The sequence below is a fragment of the Pteropus vampyrus genome, unplaced genomic scaffold (genome assembly GCF_000151845.1).
Source record: "Pteropus vampyrus isolate Shadow unplaced genomic scaffold, Pvam_2.0 Scaffold318, whole genome shotgun sequence".
Lineage (NCBI taxonomy): Eukaryota > Metazoa > Chordata > Mammalia > Chiroptera > Pteropodidae > Pteropus > Pteropus vampyrus.
In genome coordinates this window covers 531,605-559,246 of record NW_011889099.1, presented here as the reverse complement: position 1 = coordinate 559,246, position 27,642 = coordinate 531,605, and the positions used below count along the sequence as shown (strand labels likewise).

Here is a 27,642-nt window from a genome sequence, read left to right as displayed (position 1 = left end):
AGCAGTTTAAAACCTTAGTTTGTTGAGGATAAAGCTACTTAATATACAGACCAATTCCTTAGAACTGGATCTCTTTAGAAGAGTTAAGATTCCCCACCTCTAACACTATACAAACCATGGAATTGTCTTCCATTTTCTCCAGGGTATTTAAGAATATGTAGTTATAGCCCCCGTTATGTGACTGCAAGCATGAATCAAGTATACTAAAAAGTAGAGGAGGCCCTACCTATCTCTATGTGTATAAATATATGTCTTTTCTCACTAAGCACATTACTTTTGGAGGACCAGACAGTCCTGCTGGAAACATCGAAAGCTGTGGAATTCAGAATATAACATTGTTTTCCCATTCTTTTGGATTTCAGCTCTGTTTAACCTCATCCCTGTGGGTCTTCGAGTGGTGGCTATCCAAGGAGTTCAAACCAAACTGTATTTGGCAATGAACAGCGAGGGGTACCTGTACACCTCGGTAAGCCTTTCACAGTGTTCATGTTTTGAATGTTGTAGTTTTCATCTGATATGAAATAAAATATGCTGCATATGTGTTATCATGGCAGATTTCTGATATGCAATAAAGAGTGTTCTTCATGGAAAGATCTCTTTGAAAGGACAAGTTAACTTCTAGTGAAAATTACATCTATTACTAATTAATCATTTAAAGCTAACATTTGGTATAAAATCAAAGGTCCACTAAACATGTTTACATACAGTGGCATTGGGTTATTATTTTATGTAGTATATATTATAGTGATCTGCCTTGCTTTGTAGCTATGGGAAAGCCTTTTCTATAACTCAGTTCAATATATATATTTATCCATGTTTATTCTTAAAGAAATTATTGAGAGCTCTTCCTCAGATTACCTTTAGGACCTAAAGAACAGTTCTAGAAGTTTTTGTTTCTTATCTTCAGTTCAGTTAGCTCATGTTTGCTGTCTCTACTTTAAATACTATTGTTCCATCAAGCACAATTCAACCTCTCCTTTCATACAAATTCCTGCTACCTTTTTCTTATGAGTTGGTAATGAACAGAGTAAAAAAATGGAACTTTTACCAAGAAATTTATAAACAACGCAGATAACAGTTCAACATCGGGAACATGGTGCCAAATTAAGCTTTAAAAAAAATTAACATTTAAATATAGAAAGAAATAGTACCAGGATTAGGATTTCATTCTTATCAACAGAGCTAGTTACAGATCACAGGAGACCATTTAATATATAAATATTTTTAATCTTTGTTTTGAATTTCATATATTTTAAAGGATGGGATGTTAAAAATGGAGAAAACTGCATACCAAACTTCCTACTAGATAGCCTTGAAGGAGGCTGTTACCACGACTGTAGAAATCTACTTCTCAAACGGAGATAGTGTTAACCCCTCTTGCTCTCTCCTGTTCCCTGAATTTACTGCAAAGCCAAGTGTGTACAAAGACTCTTGGTAGAGACAGGAGGAAAGCATGTCATAACCCTTTTTCAGAGGCCAAGATGGAAAGAGAGGTGGGAGAAGAGTAAGACCACAAAGGGCCTATTTCTTCCATAAACTGGGTAGTCCATTTCATATTACAATAAAAGATTAATTATCAGCATAATCCTCAAACCCTGGCCACTATTAGCATTCCTCTCAGGTCATTTCAACTGTTTTGTTTAGTAAATTCAGGGGTTTTATTCTTTTTACAAATGGAAGATTTGGATTTATTGCAAATTTCATGAAATCTGTCATTTTATTAATGCACTGCTGTTATTGTAAATGATAGGAAAAGGGATTTGCTTTTCAGATTTGTACATCAAGGTAAGATAATTTAATATCGAAGGATTTTAATTAACCTCATTCAGATCAACAGACTACCTTATCAGGACCACATACAAAGGTAGGTTTTTAATAAAATAAGTGACTGCTTTCTGAAACTACTATGTAGGCATGAGAAGGGAATTTAATATACTGGGCATTCTTTTGAGAGGGTAAATACCAGATTACATAGGGAATAATTACTAGCAAATAGTTTCACTGAGTTGTGGTCACCTTTGTCGTGCCTTGTTGAGAATGATTGAAATTGTGTGTGTGTGTGTGTGTGTGTATTGAAATAGATATTTATATATATTTAATCTTACAATATAATTTTTAAAAATGGAAATAATATTTAAATTAGAATGAGTAAAAGTCATTTAAATTAGGTAATATGTCATGTTTCCCCACTCATGAAAATTAGGACATTCAATATTACCTTTAGGGAACTGATGTTAAAAATGCATGGCCTACTATTCAAATTGACCATTATTTCAGCAAATCGATAAATGTCAATATGAGCTCATTTCTAAGGAATGTTTCCCAAGAGAATCAACATTGTAGATTGTTGGGCTTCTTTTCTATGTCGGATAGGCCAATGTTAAAAATCGAGAAAACTGCTTACCAAACTTCCTACTAGATAGCCTTGAAGGAGGCTGTTAAAGAAATTATTGAGAGTAATGTGGGACTCTTTGCATGCATTTTCTATTAAGGAAAAGGAATCTTAAGTAAGCACTTCCTATTAAGAAAAGAAACTGTTTTTGTTAAGAAGGAAAGATGTCCAATTGATAATCCTGACGTTTATATAGGGAAAAATATCCAAATCAGTCTTCTTCAGATTACATTTTTCAGTTTTTTTCTCATTCCTCCTATTGATCATGGTTTGGAGTCCCTTCATCATGTTGATCACCAACCTCTGTGGGCACTCCATTTTGTAATCTTACTTAAAGTGTGGTACTCAGACTCTCTTAGGATATAGTCTGTCTTAATGATTTCAACTTGTGTTGCTGTGACCAAAAAGCTAAATGAATGTCATGCTTCATTTTGAAGAGAAAGGACTACTCTGCCCTTACATAAAACCATGGCACTTCTTGCTACTGAAATACTGTCTGCAGTTTTTTTAGCTGCCACTTAGCAAAGAGAAAATAGGATTGGAAAGTTATTAAAAGTAATCTTGGTGAGATATGACTAAGGTCTGCCTTAAAGCTTTTGCAGTGGCAAAGGTTAAAAGGAGATGAATTTGAGATATTTTAGAAGTAGAATCATCAGAATTTGGTAGCTGATTGGATTTTACAGAAAAGCAGGACCACCATAGATGGCTGAACATGTATGGTTGCCACTCACTGCAACCATACATGTAGAGATTTTTTTAATAGTAGGCTATTAGGGGCCCTGAGGGAGAGGGAGAATTTTACCTTTGGCATTTGGGTTGATGGTGAAGCTGTTCACTGAGATGAAGTACAAAGGAAACAGAGAGGAATTGGAGAAAGAAGATACCTGAGTACAGCTTGCAATAGATATTTGAAAATATGAACCTATAGCCTGAGAAAAAAGATGTGAGCTAAAGATAAAAGGTGGGAGTTATCACATGTAGGTGGTGGTTGATGCCACGAGAATAGTTGAGAGAATATGTAGCATAAGAAAAGAGAATTTGTCAAATAATATTATGGAATACCAGCATGGAAGTGGCCAACAGCAGCAGAAGTAATTGCGGCAGATACCATGGTATTGCAAAAGCTAAGTGGGGAGAGAGTTTGCAGAAGAGTCGCAATGTCAAATGCTTCAGAGAAAACAAAAAAAGAAGTAGGAATATACAATATGAAGGTCTTCGGTGATCTTGATGAGCATTTTCAGTGGAGTAGTGGAGACCAAAGCCAGTCTAGTGGCTTTCAAGGAGGGAGTGGGAAGAGAGGAGGTAGAGGCAGTAGGCATAGAATTTCTAAGGCAAGAGGTGAAATGGATGAGTATGTAGAGGTGGACACAGGGTTGAGGAAGGCTTTGAGGGTTCTTTGCTTAATTAAGGCACTTGAATATATTTGTTAGCTGAAGAGAAAGAGCCAGTAGAGAAGGAGGAATTAAAGACATAGGAAATGTGCCTACATTCTCTTAGGATATAGAAAATGGGATCTGATGCGATGGAGGGAGTGCCCCAAAGGAGTTTGGGAGAGTGATGGAATTAGCAGATTTAAAAAGATTAGATTCACTTTGAAAAGAAGGATCACTGCTTCAATAAGAGGCAAAGAAATGAGGACAGATACAGACATAGGTGTAGTAAGTCTGCAGGTGATGGATAGGGGAGTTGAAGAATTTCCAACTAGATGACCTGTATTTTCCCATTAAAGTAGAATGAGAGGCCATCTGCTGAAAATCAGAGGCACAGGGATGGCATAGGTGAAGGTTCGAACTAGTTGTTTTGGGAAAGGGTAGGGGAAACAGTCTAATGACCAAGAGTGGGTAAACTGTGGCCCACAGGCCAAATACGGCCTACCACCTCTTTTGGTAAATAAAGTTTTATTGGAACAATCACCTCTATTATTAATTTACTTATAGTCTGTGGCTGTTTTTAAGCTGTAACAACAGAGTTTTATAGTTGTAACAGAGCCCTTGTGGTCCACAAGCCTAGATTATTTACTATCTTGATCGTTACCAAAAAACATTCGTTGATCCCAAGTGAGACAGTAGTTCTCAACCTTAGCTACTTATTAGAATCACCGGGGGACCTTTAAAAAAATTTCATTCTCTGTGTCACACCCAAACCAATCGTATCAAAATTTCTGAGGGTGGGATCTGAGCATAAGTATTTTCTAAAGCTACCCAACTGCTGCTCTTGTGTAGCCTGGTTGACAACCACTGGTCTAGGGCTAAGATAGATGATTGCTGAATAGCACTGAGAAGCCCACAATGAAGTCAGAAACCATGAATTTATATGTACTTTATCCTTCACTCAAAGTTTCTGATGCTGATCTTACTTTTCTTCTCTTGCAAACAAATTGCCTTTGTATTTCTGAAGGATTATTTCTTGAAGCGAAGGAAAATGATGATCCTTAGAAGAGCTTTCTTATTTTATTCCTTTTTTCTTTTGCATTTTTGCTTCTATATCTCTTAATTTCTTTTAAAGTCAATTTTACATTTTTACCATATCTTCCCCCCTTTTGTCAATTAAATGAAGAAATAATACCCCTGTGTTATTGCTATAGAATCTCAGGATTCCTACACTAAACTCTCCCCCTCCCTTTTTTTCTTGTTGCCATGGGGGACAGACTTGATGTAGGCTCAAGTGGCAGTGAGAAACCATCTGTGACACAGAGAATCATAATTAGCCATTATTTCATAACACATTTACTTTTGTCCATGATATAACTAAGTCTTTCTAGAACTGTAAGGAAATTATTATTCATTGTGCATAGAGAACTTTGTTCATACCTTTGGGTTTTCTTTACCAATAACAATGAGTTATATACATGCTTCTAAGAGTTCCTTAACACCTAATAGTATATATTTAATAATGTAAAGCTATTTGTAATACATATTTCAAAACTACTTGAAATAAATGAACATTAACTATAGAAAATCAGAATGTTAAATGTGAAAATATTAATGTACTAGTATCTATTTTAATAGAGAAATAATAACAGATATTAGAAACAGAATAATAAAAACTCAAAGCTAAACCAAAAGCATTTTCTTTTGATTTTGGTATGTTCCAGAACTCAGTAGCAGCATTTTTATCTGCCTAATTACTTATCTTTCATCAACACTAATTTTTCATTTCCAGAGAACACGGTGTTGCTTGGGTTGTTGTTGGGGTTAGAGTAGCTAAAATGTGTAGAAAAGTAGAAATCTTTGAACAAATAAACCTTTTCCATTCATATATTTCTAGAGAGGATTTATAGGAGTGATTTTACTACCGTGTTTTATGGTCCTGGGACTACCACAGCAAACTAGATGCAAGACTAGAAAGCAGGTCTCTCTGAGAGTCACCTTGATGCCATGGGAATGAGGCACTGGGTGCTACTGATCCCAGGGGCCCGGTCATACTGCAAATCTGAACAAAGAGGACGTATTTTCTTTCTCTACTGGATTATTTCCACATACCTTAACTTACCAGGTTTTTTCTCCATCACAGACATTAATTTTGATCATCTAATCAAGATGTTTTCTAATTTTCTGCTGTATAGTTTTGCTTGCTTTTCTTTTGCAACTGCTAAATAATCCATTGGGAGACACTTGGAATAAATATGCTGCTCCGTAGAGCCTAGTTTTTAAAACTATATTTCTAGGAATTCCAAACCTATTTAGAAAAGATAATTAGTCAAAAATTGAAAAGTAGCCATTGATTCTTAGATATGCCACATAATTTTACTGATAGCTAAATTGAGGTAGAGAAAAATTAACATATTTTTCCCAAAGCAAACAAGGATCATAAAAAATAAGATCCAGCAGCAAAGGATTTTCTGGGTTCAGCATTCTAGTCACCATGCTTAAACACCATTGTTAATGGAAGGTTAGTTTATATTGTCCAAGTGATTTAAATTGTTTCTGGTATATGTTTTAATTTTATACTAAGGGTAGAGGATTTGTTTATGTTAAGATATCTCAGATGTTCAGTATGTTTAGCTATCAATTGCAAGCTTAGTCTTTTGCAGATTTGTTTAGTTCCTCTGATTTCAGTGTGTGACAATTTAAGACCTAATTTTCAGTGATATGGCTTCACAGCTGTAGCCCATATTCTAATATACAAAGGATATTAAAAGTTTAGATGAACTCATTGATCAATTCAGAGTGATGAATGTACTCCTAGCAAACAATTTTACCTTGTAAAATGTTATGTCAAATCTGGATATCAGCAAGTTCATATAATTTACCTTCTAGGATTTTTATCATAGTGGTTTATACATTTAATAGAATTAAATTGAGGGTGCTGTTTTAAATATTACAGCTCTTTAGGGAAGTGGGATTGACTCAAATATAAAAGGAAATAGATTTAAATTAAACATGAGCTATCAAACAAATACTGTTATATCTAGTATAGAAGAAAATGACCATTATCGAATCAAAATTGATTTCATGAATGCATTTTGCATACAGCCAGTAGCCATCATGTATAACAGGGATCCCCAACCCCCTGCTTTATAGCCTCTTGGCAACCGGGCCACACAGCAGGAGGTGAGCAGCAGGCTAGAGAGCAAAGCTTCATCTGTATTTGCAGCCACTCCCCAGCGCTAGCATCACTGTCTCAGCTCCACCTCAGATCATCAGGCATTAGATTGTTACAGCAGCACAGTTCCTGGGTGCCAAAAGGTTGGGAACTTGATGTATAGCTCCCCCTACCAAACAAGTAAATACAACTAAATTTAAAATTCTGATTACAACTTTAGTTTATTTGTATACTTTAGGTAATTCAAAAATTGTTGAATTTGATTTATTTAATATAAAATTAGAAAAATGTTGACTATGAAAACTTAGATTCCCAATTTTGGTGCCTACATCTAACAAACTTTCTTGTTTTCAGTGGCTATGGGACAAACACTTCTGATGGGCATTTTCAGTTCATACTAATGGGTTGTAAGGATAGTTACACACTTACATACATTTCTGAGTGGTATCACTAAAAGTGGAAAGTGGAGAAAATGAATTTACTTCACTGGGTGAAAAGCAGGGAAAACAAACACATTGTATTTGCTAATGAATGACTCTGCTAGGTCAAGGAGCTAAATTTTATGTTTTAAAGAGGCTTGTAGTTATTGTTTTGCTGCTGTTGAGTTATAAGTCATTAAAATTATAATAGTAGCTGTGTTCCTCTTAGATTGTCCTTCGCAATACCAGTGAATCAGCATAATTTTCAAACCCAAAATACATTTCCCACATCACAGATTATTTCATATATAAAGAACAAAAAGAACTCTTTTTGCAGATAATGGAAGTTTTATTCAAATGTGAAAGAAAATCTAGCTTGGCACTATTTGAACATGAAATTACATAAATCTGGTTGGTTGTACCTTCGAAATCAAGTGCCTTCTCTTTATGGTCTCTGTAAAAAACTAAAACTTGTTAATTATTCAAGGTGAAGGTCTAGTTTCATAGGGGGAAGAATGACTAAGGATGGTACTTTTTCAGAAATCAAGGAGACAATAGTAGTTGTAGCTAAATAGCACGAGATTGGCTCTGTATAACGTTTTCAAGGCCAAGTTGAAAAAATAGTCCAAATGAGAGGTCATGGGGCACATATTTAAAAGAATATCTCATGGCTTTAACTCAGAAGCAACGTTCATATTTGTAGGAAAAAAGCCAGTCTCTTGGAGCTAAAGAATAAAGTAATTGGCAAAAACAATGAAGAAGAGATTTAGCAATAAAGCTAGATATAAGGAAGTAAGGCACACACACATGCATGCACACACATGCACACATGGACACTCATACAGCACGCATACACAAAAGACAAATGGAATAAACCAGTCATATTAATTGGTCTTGTTGCTATTATGGGACGAGTTATTTTGGAATTCCTAAAATAATTCTGTTTTAAATGCATACCCTAAACTGAACATGTAATGCCTTTGGAGCTTGCTCCAAAGCGACATATTTGGTAATCTTAATAGCTTTATAAAACAGGGCAAACATGACTTTTTAGCTATGTTTTATGTAGTTATCCAGTGATTCTCATGTCTTGGTACAGACACTGTTTTTAGTCCCTGTCTTCTTGTTCGTATAATGTGAATTAAAACAAAACAAAACAAAAAACAGAGCTCATCAAGACCTTTTATCTTATTGCCCTTCTTTCCATTAAAGTTGTGTTTTGAAATAGTTTATCTAACAAATCCTATGCTCATTAAGTAGTAACTAATTTGATTTTTCTCCACCCCCTCAGTCATAGAGTGATACCCAGTAAAAATTACATTTTTAACAAATATTTATTAAAATAATTCATAAATATGTGTATAATAAACAATAAAGGCATGTCATATTATTTGTCAGGACTTTTGAATATTTAAGTTAAAGGGCCCAATTATAACCTTTCATGAATCCTCCCAAATGTTAGCATTTTAAGATTATGTAAGAAAGTGAATTACTGGGACACAAGAAAAAAATTGAAGGCAACAGGCACTGGTTTCAGTGGTTACACTGCTTAAAGGGAATTGTGACTTTTGAACAGGGAAACTTTAAATGAAAGCATTTCTCTGATCATTATAATAACTAAGGTTAATAACTGGCAAGCCCCTGACTAATGCATTTAATATGTTTTGCCTAGGCTGAAAGTGTGAATAGATAACACATCTGTGTTAACGTTCTGATTAAGTTGTTCATCGGATACACTGATGCTAACTGCTTTTGACAGTCCTGGAAGTGGAACTACTGGGAAAGCCTCACTTGATTTCTTGGATAGATTTTGCATATAGCCAGTAGCTATAATATATAACATCCCCTTCCATAAGGGCCTCAGATATATATAGGAATTCTGGCTCAGCATATAACAGGAGTAGCCTAAATTCGAAATGATGTCCATTTTTACTTGATAAAAAAAAAATTATTATAGAGATTTGGAAAAGTCAAATGTAAATAACCAACCCAAAGATGTTAGAACATAGACTGCTGTAATACAGAGGATGAAGAATGCTTACCAGAGGGAGGGTATGAATCATCTCATAATACTTTCATAATTGACAATGAGACACCAAAAAATGACAGTGATAGCTTTCAGAAATGAGATTCTAGCAGGTAGAACTCCATTGTATGTAGCAAATATAAGGGGGAAAAAAAGCCTGTGCATCACAAATCCATTGCTATAATCTGGCCACAAATTCAGCAAGGCTTCAACAACAAAAGTGTTTGGTTGTTGGTCTGATTAAAGAATTCTCACATATATCGTATAAGGTATTCCCTGATTCCTGTTCACATCATAATAATGATTCACTGTAATACAAGTGTTAACAAAAGAGCCTCTTTGCAGGCTATTTGCACTGAAGATGATAGAGGTAGAGCGTAGGGGAGACCTGAAGCTGAGCACTTCTACACTGTATCAAAACCCTTAAAAAAGAGAATTCCTGAAAACTCTCTCCATTCCTCTAGTCTCAGAAAGCTCACTCACATATCTAAACTCCCAGAGAAACTGAGGTATGCAGGGGTCTACAAGCTCTGTCAACCAATCAATTACTAGATACCTGTAGAACATCTACAAGATACTAGGCACCCCAGACAGTGATCACATTGATCTTTACTGGCAAAGCCTGGAGTTTAGATTATACATCAGGAGATTCATCCTAAATTCAGAGCTCTAATTGTTAATAGTTGATCTACTACAAGAAGGATCAGCATACACTGTTTCTCCCCAACTTCTGCATCCTTGTAATGCTATTTTCAGTTTAGAACTCACTGTAAGAAAATTCCACGTTGAGAAACAATTTGAATGTCCTTGGAGATGGGGTGAGTGAGGGTTCATCATAATGGAAATTTACCACTTGTAATAAACAATATATATTGGATGTTTAGCACCACTATCTTCAGCAGATCACATTAAGATGATGTTTATATATCATGGGATGGTAAAAGTGAATACAATGGAAAATTCGTTTTCAATTTTAACAAGAAATGATGTAAGTTGAAGTGCTTTAAAAGTTTTATTAATGTGTGACTCTTTTTTTTATAAAAGGCGCCCACTTGTGTAACACAGGTGGGTTTCAGTGGCTTTAACTAACCAAAGCTTCAAGATATATCAGAGTCCACCTCACATGTTTGGACAATGGCACAGGGAAATCTTATCCTTCGTTTTTATATAATTTCATGCTGTAGCAGTCAGCATAACAAAGAGAAACAGTACTGACCCATAGACAGAGATCCAACTTCTTGGAGTTATTTTATGCAAGATATAATAACACCTGATATTTTGAGGAATAGCAAGTGTTCATTTCTCCAAAATGGAATTATCATTTTCTACCAGCGACTTTCATGACTGCTGAGGAAGTTTTGGAGCAGAATTTTATCCCTTACCATCTCTTTTTGCTCTGAGATCTCTGTTACTCATGTACCACTTCTCTCTGATTAGATGGGTGGTTAGATGAGTGACTAACACGAGAGACAGTATGTGGTTAAAAAGCACACTGTTAAAGCTGTTTATTACATTTACATTCCTACTGTCTTTACCAGCAAGGAAAGCAACCTAGCCAACTCGTTGTGTTTATACTCCTCTATTCCCAAATAGAATTATTTACTCAAATAAAGAAGTTCTGCTTCCAGTAGGGCTATCAATAAATCAAGCACTTGTATGTCACAAGGGTATTTGAATCTAACAGTTCTTTAGTTTCAAATAAGCTAATAAACTCAGGAAACACATTAACTGCTAGTGTCTTTCATCTAGGCATGAGACTTTATTCAAACCAGTAATTAACCTTGAGAATAGAGGTCAACAGAACCATGATGGGTGTTTTTGCTCAGTGTTTTTCTTTGCTTTGGACCTTGGTCTGATTTCCGTCCATATCGGGGACATGCAGAGCAGTGTTTTATTCTATGTGGTTTGGAAGCTCTTTTGATAAGTCCTCTCTCTAGATTTTGAGGTGGAGGCTTTTCTCCTCTTCATAATTTATCTTTTATTTGCCACCTTTTATCAACAGCTGCTGTCTTGAACCTCTGAAGCCTTGGTAAGACTAGTGGAGTTCCAGCATCAGGGGAGGTGTTTGGTTTTGTTTGTTTTTCAACATATATAACACATTCTGGTGATGTTCATCTGTTTGCGTGAACCACTCGTGGCTCTTGCTGTTGGAGAGGTCAGGGCTCTGGCCTGCAGAGCTTGCACCTGGATGTGGACAAAGAGTGGTGGTTGTTTTGCACCAAGCTGCTGGAGTGGTAGTGCTAATTTTGTAACTATGTACCATAAAAACATCCAAAAGATGCAAGCGATCAGGTGAGGAACAATAATAATCAAGTAATAGAAGAATTCCAGATATTTTTGAAACAATTCTGGACTAGATGTGTTTCAGACCCAATTACATTTCTTTTCTTTTCTTTTTTCTTTTCTTTTCTTTTATATTTCTATTTTATTTTATTTTATTTTATTTTATTTTAATTAGTTTCAAGTATGCAGTACATTGGTTAGACATTTATCTAGTTTATACAATGATGCCCCTGATTGCTCTTTCTCTCCTCTGGCTCTCCACCTAGCCATTTTATTACTGCTGTCTGCATTCCCTCTGTCGTGCTCCTCATCCCTGCGACCATCTATCAACTACTAATTTGTACTCCTTTAACCCTTCACCTCTTTCTTTTTGACAGTCAGGGCACCTCGGAGCAGTTTCAGGGAGCCAAAATGAAAATAAAGTGCATTTTCTTCCACAAGGTTGTTATACTCTGAAATTCTGACTAGCCTCTAAGTGCTAAGGTCTACCCTCAGGGTACAACAGTGTGGGAGCACCTGGCCCAGGCACCTTATATTCCCTATTCCTACCTTTGTAGTAAACATATGCTATAAATTCAATGAGTCAGTAGAGGAAATTATATGATGCAAGTACTTTCAAATAAATTTACCATCATTGTCCCCCGACCCCCTGCATTTGTGCCTATTCATATAAGTAGCTATGTAAACAGATTTTAAATGGTTTGCTTACATACCTAAATGGTCAGGTTTTCATATTTTATTTTGCATTTTTCTGTCAGAATATTTGACATTTTTTTATGATAAATATAGAAGCATTTGTGTAATGGTCTTTTTATATGATCAATTTTCCTTTTGTGAGGAGGAGGAGGAAGTACTTGCCTTTTTTTTTTTTGTCAGAATAATTGTGAACTGCCTTAGTTTAAAATTGGAACCATAATGAGATTTAATTGGTCCTGTGGCGGGTTATTGTACTGGCTAAATGCTGATATAAAAAAGCATGCTGAAAGAAGATTGATAATTAGTTGATTTGAATTTTTACTTTGTTTTAACTACCCATGTTTAATTCAGTGTTTTTTATTATTTTTATTTCCCGAAATATTGTTACTCATCATTGAATGACATTCTAGCCATTTACTATATATAACTAACTAATCCTCAATATAGGTGTCATTTGCACAATTTGAGTCATTCCTTTAATATAATATAATTTTCTTACCTGATATTATATAGATTTCATCAAATCCAAAATTCAGCAATCCAAGAAATTCTACCAACATATGTAGAGGTGAAAGCCTGTTCAGATCTCTCTATATGAACTGTATTATGCGAGTATGAGATATCAACCCACTGATTTACTGAATAAATAGCATCTATTAGTAGTTAAATCCCACTTTTTTTTTAATGGCTTAGCATTCCTCAACCTCAGGGATCTCAAACTTCATATAGTGTCTTTAAGTCAGGGGAAATGAAAATATGGCCCACTGTGAAAAAAACTTGGAAAGTATCATCAGCATGTTGCTCATTTCTGGCACATTAGTTAATTACTTCACAAATTGTTCACCATGTTCCCATTTCACTTTTATAAGCACAATAGCACTTTCTTTTTCTTAATGTTACCAACATTTAATTTCTTAATGAATCAATGAAGTTCATAGGTTATAAATTAGCATAAGGGTCACCCAGCTGAGTGGCTACACTGAATTATCAAAGATTTGGTGGAGCGTTAGGGAAAAAATTGAAGCTGGCTAGTATCCTTTTTTCATAAATAATGTATTTTCTCTTAGAATTTAAGATTAAACTTTGTTCTTAAAAGTTAGCAGCAAGACATTTTAAAAAACAATATTTTTCATAGGGAGTTTATCTAAGTACAGCAGTAATAGAGAAAATTTGTCTTTTTTTATGAGATTTTATTAAACCTTTGTTTGCTGTTTTTGTTGCTACCCAACCTATTACTATTTCTTCATGAACCAGTGTTTCATTTAATATATTGAGGAAGTTAATCTTTCAAGAAGCCACATGCAGAGCTGCTATACCAGAATCCATGATGGGTCAAAAGCTCATGAGATACCCTTGAAGTAAATGTATTTTCTTTATATAGGACGATCTCATTTGAGAGAGTTTAGTTTGTGTCATGCCAAAGAATCTGCTATAAAAAGAGTTCCATTCTCAGTTTGTCTTGTCTCTAGTACAATAAGGGTAGAACTATAGAGGTAGCCTAGTGTAATAAAAATATCAAAATGCATACTATTATCTATGGTGATTTATTCTTTCATAGCCCTATTGCCAAATCACCTTACATCACAGTATGTGTACTTGACAAATGGTCAAGAAAAACTACTATATTTGGATTATTATTTTGTTCTGCTGAATTAAATGCAAAGTCAAAATAGGTGTATCCTGTAACAACAAACAAAAATAATAGCTTGGAATTCATCATTTTTTTTTCATTTAATTTTTTTTATTCTGTCCTTGAGTCACACTGAAGGAGTTCTTTATCATTCTAGAAATTGTAGGTATGTATATAATCTTTATATGTTCGCAAGGTATGTGAACTTAACTTTTAGTTGTTTCATAAGTCTGAGTCTTTTACAGAATTCTAGACTCAGTACCTCTGATATGATCTTGTGGCAGATTCACATAGTTTCCAATGGTCTTAGAAAGTTTTTCTTACTGCTATGATATCAACAGTAGTCCGCAATTATGTACCTTCAGTTGTAATCCCACTTAATTCAAGGGAAAATTGTTCTTCTAGATAGTTTTATTGTATCTCCTTGTGGTTGCTAAAGAAGCTTCCTTACCAACTCAATTTTAATTCTTGCTTTTAATTGAAATTTTGTTTTATAAGACTACCTAGTTGTTTGTTTTCCCTTTAGGTGTGACATTTGAATTCAAACGAGGTAGGAGTCCTTGTTTGTTTTTGCTTTGTTTGTTTTGTCTACAATAATTCCCTTCTCTCCTGAATTTTTCATGGAAGGACGCACTGCCTTCACATTGTTATTTAGCGAAGGTCCCTTGATAGAAGCTGGATTACACATCCTGACAGCTATACTCTGTTTGGCTTCCACTAAGTCCGTTATAAATACAGAGATTAAAGAAGTATCTTATAATATCAGACTTATTTTCTTATAATGTTATGACCTTATGAAAGTCAGTGTAAGCATCAACAGTGCTGCCTCACTTTGTGTTCTCAGGGCACAATGTGTGTGTACTATTTTTAGGTACCTCTTTTATTCCCCACATGTTTCTTGTGTATACATCTGATACCCAAAACTGTATTTTAAGCTATAGGTGGATAAAAATGGTGTCCTTTCCTTTTATATTTTCCACCATACCAAATTCAATACTAAATATCCAGTAGATACTCTACTAATATTTAGTAAATAAGTGATAGAAGAAAATTTTACTATGTAACATGCCAAAGATTGAGAGAAAATAAAAGGTTTCTTTCTTTTATATAATAAGAGATGAGTGAATCAAAACCAATGCAATTTAGTATGGAACCATTTAGCAATCCAAATTACGTGTGTGTTTCCATGTGTGTGCATGTACATATGTCTCTCCCTCTTCATCATGGAAGTTAATGTGTATACCAAGTCTTCGTCACCATTCCAAAATAGTGGTGAATAAAGTGCTATTTGATTAATTATGTCTTTTTTAATACACGAGGAACATCGATTGAACAAGTTGCAGTGTCACAATTGCACCGGTGGGCACATTAACCTAGAACTCAAGGAATGTAGCTTCTAAGCCCTGTTCAAATGAATTATGAACTCGGGCAGCTCCCTTCATTTGTTAGGATTTCAGTTACTTCAAATATTAAGTGAGAATGTTAAATCTGATTCTTACGGCCCCTAGAATCTATTTTGCAACATATAAATACCTCAACCTTGCATCCATCATTAAATTTTTAATAAAATCCACAGCAACTGAGTTGAGTAGCATGCAGACTGAGTGAGTGCTCCTTAGTACTCATTGACCAAGGGATCATCTTTGAAATAGATGGGTTATATACCTGAGGAAAAGAACAATTATTTTATACTCATGATCAAAACAGTGGACATGGATTGATCTTGAATCTTTCATGAAAACATTTTATATTTCTCTTCCCTTGATTATCTGGTTTATTTATCTAAAAATAACATTAGGATTTCACTGGGGACATAATTGGGCTTGACCAATAAAGGATGACTGTGTCTTCTAATTGCTTCCACTTAATGGTCTTGCTCTTCATCCCGCTGAGTTATAGAAAATGCCACATTTCCATGGTCTGTGTCTTAAATAATAAAGGAATGTGTGAACAGTGTCAAAATATGGCAATTTGCTGTACGTAAAGGGCGGGAGACACTATTCGAAGATGCTAAGGTATATACTTAGATATGTCTAAATGGAAAGAATTGTCATTTGGGCTCAGAAACATGCTTTTATGGTGCACTTAGTTATTACATCATCTAAGGAAGAGCTCACTCGCTTGCTCTGTTTTCTTGCTCCACTTGTAATGACCCAGGAAACAAATCAAGTGGACTTAAAGCTCAAATCTTATTATCCCATACAACAGGAGAAAATACATGATTTCCTTCCTCTGTTAATATCAGGATTTTTTGGTGCAATTTGTTTAGTTTCCTCCATGGTACAGACTTCCAAACATTTGTTATTTCTCTTTTCATGCAATTTGAATTAATGTGGATAATTGTGATAGTTAGAGGCTTTACTTTCTCAGATGGTAATTATCCATTCTATAGTTTCATTCCAAACCCAGTAAAACAGTATTAGAAAAGTTGATACTTATCAGAAGGGATCTCTGGGCAGCTGAATATGCAAGATTTAACAAATATATAATCATAGGTCTAATTAAAACAAATTTACCTCCAGAGTTACCCTAGTTATGTACTACGTTAACAGGATTTATTAGCGTTACTACAAAATAGCAGCAAGCTTCTGATATTATTCATGAGAATTTTCTCTCTTCTATGAATTTATCAAGTCATGATTCCCTAGAATTTACATTACTTTTGCTGGCAGGAAGACATGCTTGAGATTTCTTTGAAGGAATTGTTAGCAGGTAAAGCATCCAAACCTTGGTGGCCTGAAGGGAGAAGAAGGGCAAATGTAGCAAGTTCGACTTAGTTTTTCTTATTTCTTTATATTTAATTTCATTGAAAATCAAAAATGCTGGCATTTGGGATTTCTGTAAATGAAATTCAAAGAGTTCCGTCCTGTTTCCTCATGAATGAGCCAAGAAAAGCTGTTTCATGGTTTATAGTCTTTCATCAATCTCTAAATGATAGTGAAATTAAAGATAACTTTAAAGGACATAGAATCTGTCATAAAATTCCTAGTTATGCACAAATTATTTCATTTTAGAGAAATACAGATCAATGTTCCCAGATTCCTCCTTTGAAAATATATTTGAAGATAAAGATGTGCATAATTCTGTTAAGAACTATGAGGATTGTGAGTACCTTTAACTTGTAGGACAATGCTAAAGAGTTTATGGTATAGCCTTCTACTGTTGACATTTTTTTTCCATGTTAGGGAAACAGTCCATCTCAGTGGTAAGACCTTTGGGAGCATTTTAAATATTCCTAAGGCATTACAATGCATGAAATTTTCTATCTCATAATGTTTTTATAGAAATGTAAGGGAAGGAATTACAGTGGTAGCCACAAACAGCTTTATTTCCCATTTTCATAGAATCATAGAATATAAGAAAATAGGGGAACTCACCTCTGAGACATCTGTACAGGCATCATAAGCATGTACATCCTCTGCTGTGTGGTCTTGGACAAGTTATCTTACATTTCTGACCTTCAGATTCCTCATGTAAAATATGGGGACATTTTTATTTCTGGGGTATTATATATTCCTGGGGTTTGATAAGATTATATATGTGAATTATCTGATACATATAGGTGCTCAATAAATATTTGCACCCCTATCACTGTGGTTGAATGAACATTGGACTAAGGCAGCCTTCTACGTAACGAAAATTTTGGAAATATTTCTTGAAGCTCATGCAATTGTAGAGTCTAAAATTTAATTTTAGCTTGCAAGTGTGGTTTATGGAAAAGCAGTCAGTTTTTAAGAGTTTTTTATGAAACATTTTGATAAAAACATCTCTTGTGGGTGCTTTGTTATTCTATTTTACTTGGTTGAGTATACTTCTTTGTACATTATAAGCAGAAAGCTCTTCTAAGTTAAATGAACCAAGGAATATTAGTGGGGAAAAAAAACAAGAAAACACTACACTCATGCAAATTCATATTATATAAGTCTAACATCTTTTCAGAGCTAAGACTTTCCATGGCTCACCTATTTTGCATTAAAAACATATGGTCCAGTCATAAGTGTGCACAATTTGGGCATCACGAGAGTCTCACAGTCATAGCTTCTTTCTAGCTTTGTTGTGGACCAGAGATAGATGTGAATGGTACATGCCATATATTAGAAAGGAGCAAAGAGAACATGAAACCTACTAAAAGAAAAATTGACATGACTGAATCTAACGGCTTAGGAACAATTTATTTGGAAGGCTGCTTTATTTCCTAAGCTATCATCCCAGAGTTCATCATCATCTCTGCTATTCTGTTTTGCAGAGATGTTCTATCAGTGTGTGGCTGTAACAGGCAGTATATCACACAGTGAGATGTGAAAAGCTCTCTGGGAAAGGGTCAACTAAATTTGAAAGATGAGCTAGTTTTAAATATTAATCATATTCCAAAACATTTAATTTTCCGATTGGCCGATTGATGGGAAAGAGTTTATAACTTTGGAAATTCCTTATAAGGAAATCTTAACACTTTCCACCAAGATGACCTACTAGCATTCAGGTAATGTACCCTTTTCCCATTATGGTCTAACTTTTTTATAGATTGGGAGACTAAAGCCTAAACAAGGCTTTCTGAATTCAGTGAGACATATGGTGAAGAAAATATATATTCATGGAAACAAATCATTAGTAAACATTTAACTGTGTTTTCCAAGTGCATTAATCCCATCCATGTTTTAACATGCCTTTAAACCCAGAATGACCCTGTAAACTAGTCTATGCCTAGTTACAGCTCACCCTGTTGTCTTAGGCTGCCAGGCTAACAGACCTTGTAGGGACCAACTTCAGGTTCACTGAAGTATGAGTTTTTTCAGCTTTTTCTTTATCTTTTTCTGCTGTGTCAAATCTTTGGTACTAAAGACCTACTAAGCTGTTCTACTACAAATTGAAGATATTTCTCTGCATTCAAAACAAATATTTGTCCTCCAAAGAAGAACCCTTAATTAATAATAATAATGCCTTAGCAATTAGCATGGATTTTCTCCATGATTTAACAGGAACCTGCATTACTACAAACTGCAGAGACTGAGAGGGTACAACAACAAAACCTGTTGGAGGACTCAGGCCCCACTCTTGGCTCTCATTCCCTATAAAAGAGATACATACTCCAAAATATTCAAAATGGTTATTACCACATGGTAGATTCATATGTGATTTTTTATTTTTATGTCTTTATCGAAGTTTCTAAAATTAAATTGATTGCATTACCTTTATAAATGATATAAAAGCAAGACAGACAATGGACTCTTTAGACAGTGTTGAGCTTACCTCAGTCTTCCACTCTCTTTTGTGTGTTGATTTGTATAGTGAACCGATTACTTGGGAAAGTGGCAAGAATTAGGGATGCTCTTCAGAACCATAACCATGAGAAATCCCACATGTTTGTCATTCACTATTAGTTTACCTCATATTATACACCACTATTTAGTTCTTCCTTGATTACACTTCCTGTGAAGGTGACATTAAATCCTTTGGCAGCCTTTCTTGTGTATGATTATTATTCTCTTCAGCACCAATATCCATTACCCCTTGACAATTTCATCTTCTAGTACATTGTCCCAGCTTCCAGCATTACTCTTGCTATAAATCTTGATTTCGTCTATGACCGTGCCACCCTGAACAAGCCCGATCCCATCTGATGTTGGAAGCTAAGCAGGGTTGGGCCTGGTTAGTACTTGGATGAGAGACCACCTAGGAAGACCAGGTGCTGTAGGCATAAAAAAAATAAATAAATAAGGGATTGTAAGCTGACAAGGTCCTTGCAATCTGTGAGGTCAACCAAGGGTTGCCTCGCCTAAAAAAAAAAAAAACAATCTTGATGATTTCATTATCCATGTAGATGATTCTCAAGTGCTCTGATCTTTCAGTTTCTTGAACTTTTCTTCAAGGATCTTGTCTAACCGATCTCAGCCATTCACTCTTATGGAAAACTTTAGACTGCCATTAAAAGTAACCTTGCCCCCACCCCCATCTCAATTTCAAGCATCCTACTTTTTAACCATCTTCCTTTACAGTTTATTCCTTGTAGTCTCTAACTTCTAACAATTTCTTGATTCCACTGGAAGTACTCATCCCTTTCCCTTCTATTTCCTCACTTACCTCCTTCCCCAGCTTAGGTGACACAATCCATCATGATAATCACTCTTTCATACACCGTAGATTTAATTCAGTTTTCTTTCTCTCTCCCATTTTCATTGACTGGCAATACCCCAACCCTAGTTAAATTCACATCTTTGCCAATTGTACTACCATGTGTACTGCTGCTGCTGGATGAAAATGCAATACTACTGACTTGTTTCACTTTAAATGAATGACCACTGGTGGACCATCAGTGCTGCCCAGTAAGTCTACTGCACAGAGGAGTCACTGGCTTTACCTTGTTATCTCACCTACAGTATGGGGATAATAACAAGAAAATATGTCATACAGTTGAGAAATTTAAATATGTTGGCATATATAAAGCCCACAAAACAGTGCCTGATACATGGTAAGTGCTTAATTTCTCCTCCTCTTCCCCTACCCTGACTCTTTCTCCACTTCCTTCTCCTTATTAGTGTTAGTATTATTAGAACTTCCTTAGTCGAATTAATTTTATACCAGCCTAGTTGATGGTTTTATACCTTCTTCTGAAATTCTGTATATCTCCTGCACCTCCTCAGGCTGAGATTCTTGTTTCACAGAGAGAATAGATCTGTGCCCACATACTCTGCCTTTTTTACTGTTACTATAGATCACTTTTCCGTGCTCCTATATAAAGCCAGCCCTTACAAATTTGTGCTAGATTCAGTGCCATACTCTTCTTACTCAAGATTATCACTCTAGAAATTGTTCCCCTCTCTCCAGTGTCATCAAATTCCCACTAACATGTAATCCCCATCAGCATACAAACATGTTCTTATTTTTCCCACTTAAATAAGAAAAATCTCCCTTTATTATACATCCTTCACCAGCTACCAATCCATTTATTTATTAGTTCTCTTTAAAGAAATGTATACTCATCCTCACCTCATCTCCTCCCATGCTCTCTTAAATCTATCTTAGTCAGGCTTTTACACTCCCCCTTCCCCCGAATTATTCCACCCAGCTCCTCTTCTCAAAGTCATTGATTACCTCCATATTTTCAAATTTTAGTGTTCAGCCTTCAGTCTTCCTCTTATTTGACCATATGGTGGTGGTTGATGCAGTTCACCACTCCTTCCCCTGAAAACAGTTTCTTTACTTGGCTTCCAGGATACCACACTCTCTTGATTTTCCTTCTCCCTCATTGGCCAGTCCCTCTAAGTCTCCTTTGCTGGTTCTTTCTTATTTTCATCACCTTTAGATTTTGGTGGATCTCAGGGCTCAGTTCTTGGACCTGTTCTTTTCTCTAAATTCATTCTTTCTTGATGTACCACTCTCATGACTTAAAATACTCTGTGTGTGTGTGTGTGTGTGTGTGTGTGTGTGTGTGTGTCCCCTCAAAATCTCCAGCCTGGACCTCTTACCTAAAATCCAGAATCATATTTCTAATTGCTTTCTTGACATCTCCATTTGGAAGCCTGATGGAGTTAGCTTGTCCATCTTTCAGTTAAGTCGTCCAAATAGAAATCTTCCTATGCCTTCCCTAAATTTGCTCTCCCCACAGTCTTCTCCATCTCAAGAAATGGCAACTCCATCCTTCCAGTTGCTTAGGTCAACGTCTTTGGAGTTGCCTTGCCTCTTTTCTTTATCTAATATTACACATCCAATGCATCAGCAAATCTTGACTTTAAAATATATGCACTTGAGAACCAAACCAGTTCTCATCCCCTTCATTTATACCTCTTAGGTCCATCCTGTCATACCTGGATTATGGTAACAGCCTCCTAATTAGTCTTCCTCCTTTCATCCTATGCCCCTCCCTCCACTCTAGTCTCCACATAGTTATCCTTTTCAAATGTAATAACTCCTCTGTTCAGATTCCTCCAATGGCTGGCTTCCTCAGAGTAAATTCCACAATCCTTAGTATGGACTATAAGACGTTCTGTGACATGGTCCCCCAGCTATGTGTCTGACTGCACCCTCCTAACACTCACTAGCTTCTCTCTCACCACTCACTATGTTCAAGTCACTTTAGCTTTCATGCTCTTCCTTCATCACATCATGACAAGACTTTCCCTGCTTTAGGGCCTTTGCACTGGCTGTTCCTTCTGCCTGGACTCCTCTTCCTCACATATCCTTATTGCTCGCTCTCACTACCTTCAGGTCTTTGTTCAAATATTACCTTATCAAAGAGGCTTCCCTTATTTATTTATTTACTTTGACTAATTTAATTTGAAATAGCACCTCCCCTTCCTCATTCTCTATCTCCCCTTATCCATTATTTATATAGCATTTATATAGATATATAAATAGTGAAGTCATGATAAATATGTTGAATGTATATTTTTTGAATAAGGTGTTTATTTGTATATTGTTCATATCTACATACTAGAATATAAATTACTTAGAGGCAAGAATTTTGTTCACTTTCTGTTCAATGAATGAATATGTACATGTTTATTTATTGTCCCCCTCTACTAGAATGTCAGCTCCTTGAGGGCAGGTTCTTTATATTGTTCAATGATCTATCCCCAGGACGTGGAACAGTGCCTAGCACGTGGTGGGTGTGCAATAAATATATATCGAAATATTTAATTAATTGATTAATTAGTTTATGTTTGAAACGTCTTCCAGGAGTAATGCTCAAATTCAAATCAATGTGATGGATAAATATCCAAGTGCTAGATGAGGAAAACGTATTGAAAAACATTGACTGTGTTTTTAAGATTTATAATTTTATCCTACTTCTTGATGTGGAAATGCTGATTTATTTAAAAAACTGGTAAATATAAATATGAAAAACAGAGGTTTTTCTTGCATGAAACACAGATGGCATTCAGCCTAATTTATATTGAACTCCTATAGTCCAAACATTGACTCCTTTCTCTGTTGTTCAGATTTGTTGCTAGGAAACACTATGAGTATTTTAATTATACATTTTCCCCCCTAAGAGTTATGTAATCAGCTTCAGTATATTTTAATATCCATTATGATGATGTAGATTAATAATGGAGATGACGATGATGGTGGTGATGGTAGTGGTGGTGATGTGTGTGTACCACAGCTAAAGAACAGCTTTGAGACTTTTTGTTCAATTCACACACACACATACACACAACCCACTCACTAGTAAAAAAGAATCACAAAGTGGGTCAGTCTTATAAAGTATTTTTTAAAGAGATGCAATTATACATATTCCCTAGATTAACTGAAACTATTGCTAATTCCTTTTTCAGTAAAGATTCGAGATGACCTGATTTAATGGAAAAATGATGTATAATTAATACCTCAGCTGTTTAATGTGAATTTAAGTTATTTGAGGACTCCACAAAAGTTTATTCATGAGTACTTTTTTACTTCTAGTTTTTATTTTATATGAAAGTGAAAAGACTTTTAAACATCACCCCAGACTCACCACCCAGAGATTTTGGTGTCTGTCACTCATGTGCCTTTCTTTGTATATATATACATATATGTACTTGATTGTACATAAATGTGATAAATCAACACATGCTGTTCTGTAACTCACTTTTTTCAGTTATATCTCGTGCACATATTTTAATGTCAATCATTGTACACCCACATCATTTTTAAAAGGTGAATAATATTCTATATTTGTCCTATAATTTGTTTAGCCAATCTTCTGTTGATGAATGTTTAGATTGTTTCCTTTTTGATTGTTGTTATAAAACGATGCTGTGATGAACGTCCTTATGCATGCATTTTTTCATTTAATTTGCAAGTATTTTTAAAGTTTCTTCTTCAATGTCATTATTTTGTATTCTGTGTATAAATGGGTTTGCTAAACAATATAAGTTTCTCCCCTATTCTGTTTTTAAATTATTGATAAGTTTCAAAGTAATGAAATTTGAATAAATGAGATTTTACTGTGTACTTTGCCCCAGAACCCTTTAAAGTCTATTCAAAGGGAATGAAAAGGCTTTTTAACACATAGAGCTATTTGAGTTAAAGATCAAATATGTTGAATATTTTCACTTAAAATATACCAGTCTTATCTTCTTGACATTTTTTGTTGTATTTGATGCTGACAATAAAGTCTTTGCAATAAGCTATAATTTCTGCACCCATGCATATTCAGGTCTGAAAATGAAAGAAGAATATGACAGGTTTGCATGTAGCAACTTTCCACCCACATATTTCTTTCCTTTCTGATTTTGACACTTCAGCTTTGAAACAGTTCCCATGAGCAATAGTCTGAGATTCAGATTATTTAGATCTAAAGGAAAAAAACACAAGTTCTTCTACGGCTTATATCTAGCACCTGGAAACCTCTTTGAAGAAGTGCTGAAATGTACATCATGCTGTTATTTGTTATGCACACATGAGAAATCATAAAGGTATTTTAGGGAGAAGCAGGAGGGGAAATCTAGAGATAGTAAGAACAACATGGGGACCAGAGTGAGCCCCAATCCACCTTATTAAAGTGACATATTTCCAGTATATTCTTGCGATCTTATATGTAGATTGCATGTCACTTTCATGCAATGGTATCACATTCCATTCTCGGCTTTTAGAATAAACCAGATAAGAGAAAAAAAAAGAGACAGCTTTTGTTAAAAAAAAAAAAAAAGTCTAGGTTTAACATCAAGTAGTTGTCTGTATCCTTGTAACGTTACCTTGTTCTGTGCCATATAGAGCCAGCCTAAGTACACAGGAGTACATTTCTTTCCAAATTATTTAAATCTCACTACAACTGCTATAAGGTCATTTATCCTTTTTCAGATAATATTAATATCGTGAAGGGCTTTACAGGTCATATAAAAGAAGTCCTCCTCTTCCTTTTTAGGGCTAAGCCCTCTTAGCTTTCCCTTGATTGTATCCTTTCCCAAAGACGTGTGAACCTAGATCCATCAATTATCCTTTTCCCCGTACTTTCACTATCTCCTTGACTACTGGATTTTTCCCATTGGCATACGGATCATTTCAGGACTACTCATCCTAAAAAGCCTCTCCTGGAACTCTGTTTCCCCTTCAAGCTGTTTACTTGTCTATTTTCCTTGATGGTCAAAAGCCAAATTAATCCATCTGCTTTCCTTATTTTCTCATCTACTTCTTAAATTGTCAACCCTTTTCATTCTATCTTCTTCCCTCATGATCATCCTTAAACTCCTGTTGCAAAGGTCACTAGTGACCACCAAATAAAATCTATCCTTCTCTTCAGTCTTTACCTTATTTCTCCTCTCTGCAGCATTGAACTATGTTGGTCACCTCTTTATTGAAACTAACTCTTCCCTTTGGCTTTCAGAACACTGTTTCGCTCTGTTCCATACCACTATTTTTCTTTTAAAATGTTTACGTCTTCCCTACCCTCAGGTTCCAGCCTCAGTGACTATCTTCTATTCTGCATGTATTCTCTAAATGATTAAATGTATTTTCATGGCTTCAGGTACCATCCATATGCAAACAACTTCCATCTTGAGAACCAGACCTGTATATACAACTGGCTACCCCACATCTCCATTTATCTATCACTTGATAGCTCTTCAAACTCAAGATAGCCAACAGTATGCTTATATCAAAAATAGAACAAGATAGTCTACTTCTCACCCTGTGGTAACAGCCTTTTGATGTCCTAGGTTTAAGCAGGCTCCAGCATCATTAATGAATGATATTTAATATTTGCCTTCAAGATGGTTAAGAGGGAGGTCTCTGCCAGACTAAATAGATTTGAAACCCAGATCAGTTGCTTATATGGCTTGTGATTTGGGAGTAAACGAGTTAATTCTTCTGTTGTTTAGTTTTTCCACCTATCAAATGGGGGTAATCATAGCATAGATCTCCTTAAGAGGATTAAAGAATATGACACATGCAGAGCATTTTAGAGAGTTAAACACAGAGAGTTAATAATAACATTTGGTCTTATTAGTTGCTGTTACAGTCCATATAATGACATGCTGACTTCAGGCCAATATGTGGCAGCCTATTATTCTTGGAAGACTGTGAGGATCTTATCATACATAATATTGTCATATTTTGCCATTTTTTTCTAAGATTGAATTAATAAAATTTAAAGTCCAAAAGTAGTTAATCACAGGGAACAAACTGATCCACAAAGCCACAGTACTAATCACTGCAGCGGGATAATTCAAAAGGAAAAGGTAACTCAACAAGCCATCTATTACCCACATAACATCACAGCTGAAGAGAGGAAATCTGAAGTGGAATGTTGGATCAGCTGCTGTTGGGAGACCCTGGTCTGCACTCTATCTGTATGCTGACTAAAGGGAGTGCAGGGCAGGGTTTCCCATACAGAGGGCACAGGCTACCACCGCATGGCAAAAGTTGATCGGAACTCCATTTCAAAGCCATTTCACCTGGAATCTACCTCGCCAGTCCAGCGCTTCATGAAAATTCTGCTGGTCTGCTCATAAGAAGTTCAATTCTTTTAAGTCTCTTCAGTAGCTACTTTTTTTTAATCGAGGTAACATCAATCCATTGTAACAGTCTTATAGTCTTAGGTTGAACAAGAATTTTAACTTTCTAATTTAGCTTCTCTTTCTCTCTTCCTCCTGTCTTTAAAGGAATACTGATTTTGTGCATGTTTATTTTCTGTTTATGAATGTAATGTATGTTTTTTTATTTAAAAAGTTAGAAAATATTAAAAAAAACTGTACATAAAAATTTCCTCTAATGAGAGACAACCAATGTTAACATTCTGTTAACATTTCTTAAACTGGCTGTTCTCTCTCTCTCTCTCTCTCATAGAATCACTCCATACATACCATGTTTGAAATCACATATAGTAAAACATTCTTTCATATCATCATTTGAATGTCTGAATAATAATAATCTACATTGTTTTCTATTTCTTTGGTTTCGTTTTTGTGAACAGGAAATTGTTCACACCTAAATGTGCGCAACCTCCCTGTCTAGGTCAAGGCATATGAATCCTTCAAAACGTGTTAGGAAACAGAATAGTTAATAATGACCTTTTACTTACAAATTATGTATTATTCTGTATCCTGCTCATATATAATAGTAGTTGATATGTCTAACATTTTAAAATATATAGTGTTTTTCACATTCATTCCTTCTTTGATCCTTGCAACCACTTTGTGAGATAGGGCAGGGTTATCATGTCTTCATAGATGAGGAAACTGATGTTCAAAGATGAAGGACACACAGTTAATAAATCAGTGGCAGAATTAGAATTTGAACTCGTCTCCTCATTCCAAACCAATTTTCTTTTCAGTACATTTTGCCGTATCCCAACCTCTGCACTTTATTTAAGTGCTTTTTACTAACATTTTTTACTCGAATATTCTCTTCTTACACATTTTTTAGTCATAACTTAGGAGAATTTAATTTGCTTGCCTATTTCCTCATTAGCAGAAAACCGAAAATAGCTAGATTCTAACAATAAAAACACATCACATTTTTCCTTTCTGAAATGCAAATATACTTTGTGTTATACCCGGAAAAAATTTTTAGATGTTGGATCCTTATTGATGATGTTTATGCAGTACCTTACATAGCCATTCAGGTTTTTCTCAGAAAGAGGATAATCCATTCTTTTTCTCTAACACTGTAGGGAGGTTGGACTGCAGTCATTCACAGATTGAACATTTTGATTTCAAAACATGGATAGCCT

The 27,642-nt window shown here is 35.2% G+C and overlaps 1 protein-coding gene and 1 pseudogene across 3 annotated transcripts in view; both read left to right on the top strand.

The window, feature by feature from the left end:
• FGF13 (fibroblast growth factor 13) overlaps positions 1 to 27,642 on the top strand; it is a 472,409-nt gene that overhangs the window by 413,663 nt on the left and 31,104 nt on the right. For all 3 annotated transcript variants that reach the window (XM_011377603.1, XM_011377605.1, XM_011377604.1), the window contains one exon: positions 363 to 466. In XM_011377603.1, the coding sequence (XP_011375905.1) occupies positions 363 to 466 (104 nt within the window). The remainder of the gene's footprint in view (positions 1 to 362; positions 467 to 27,642) is intronic.
• On the top strand, positions 19,568 to 19,686 carry LOC111730513 (annotated as a pseudogene).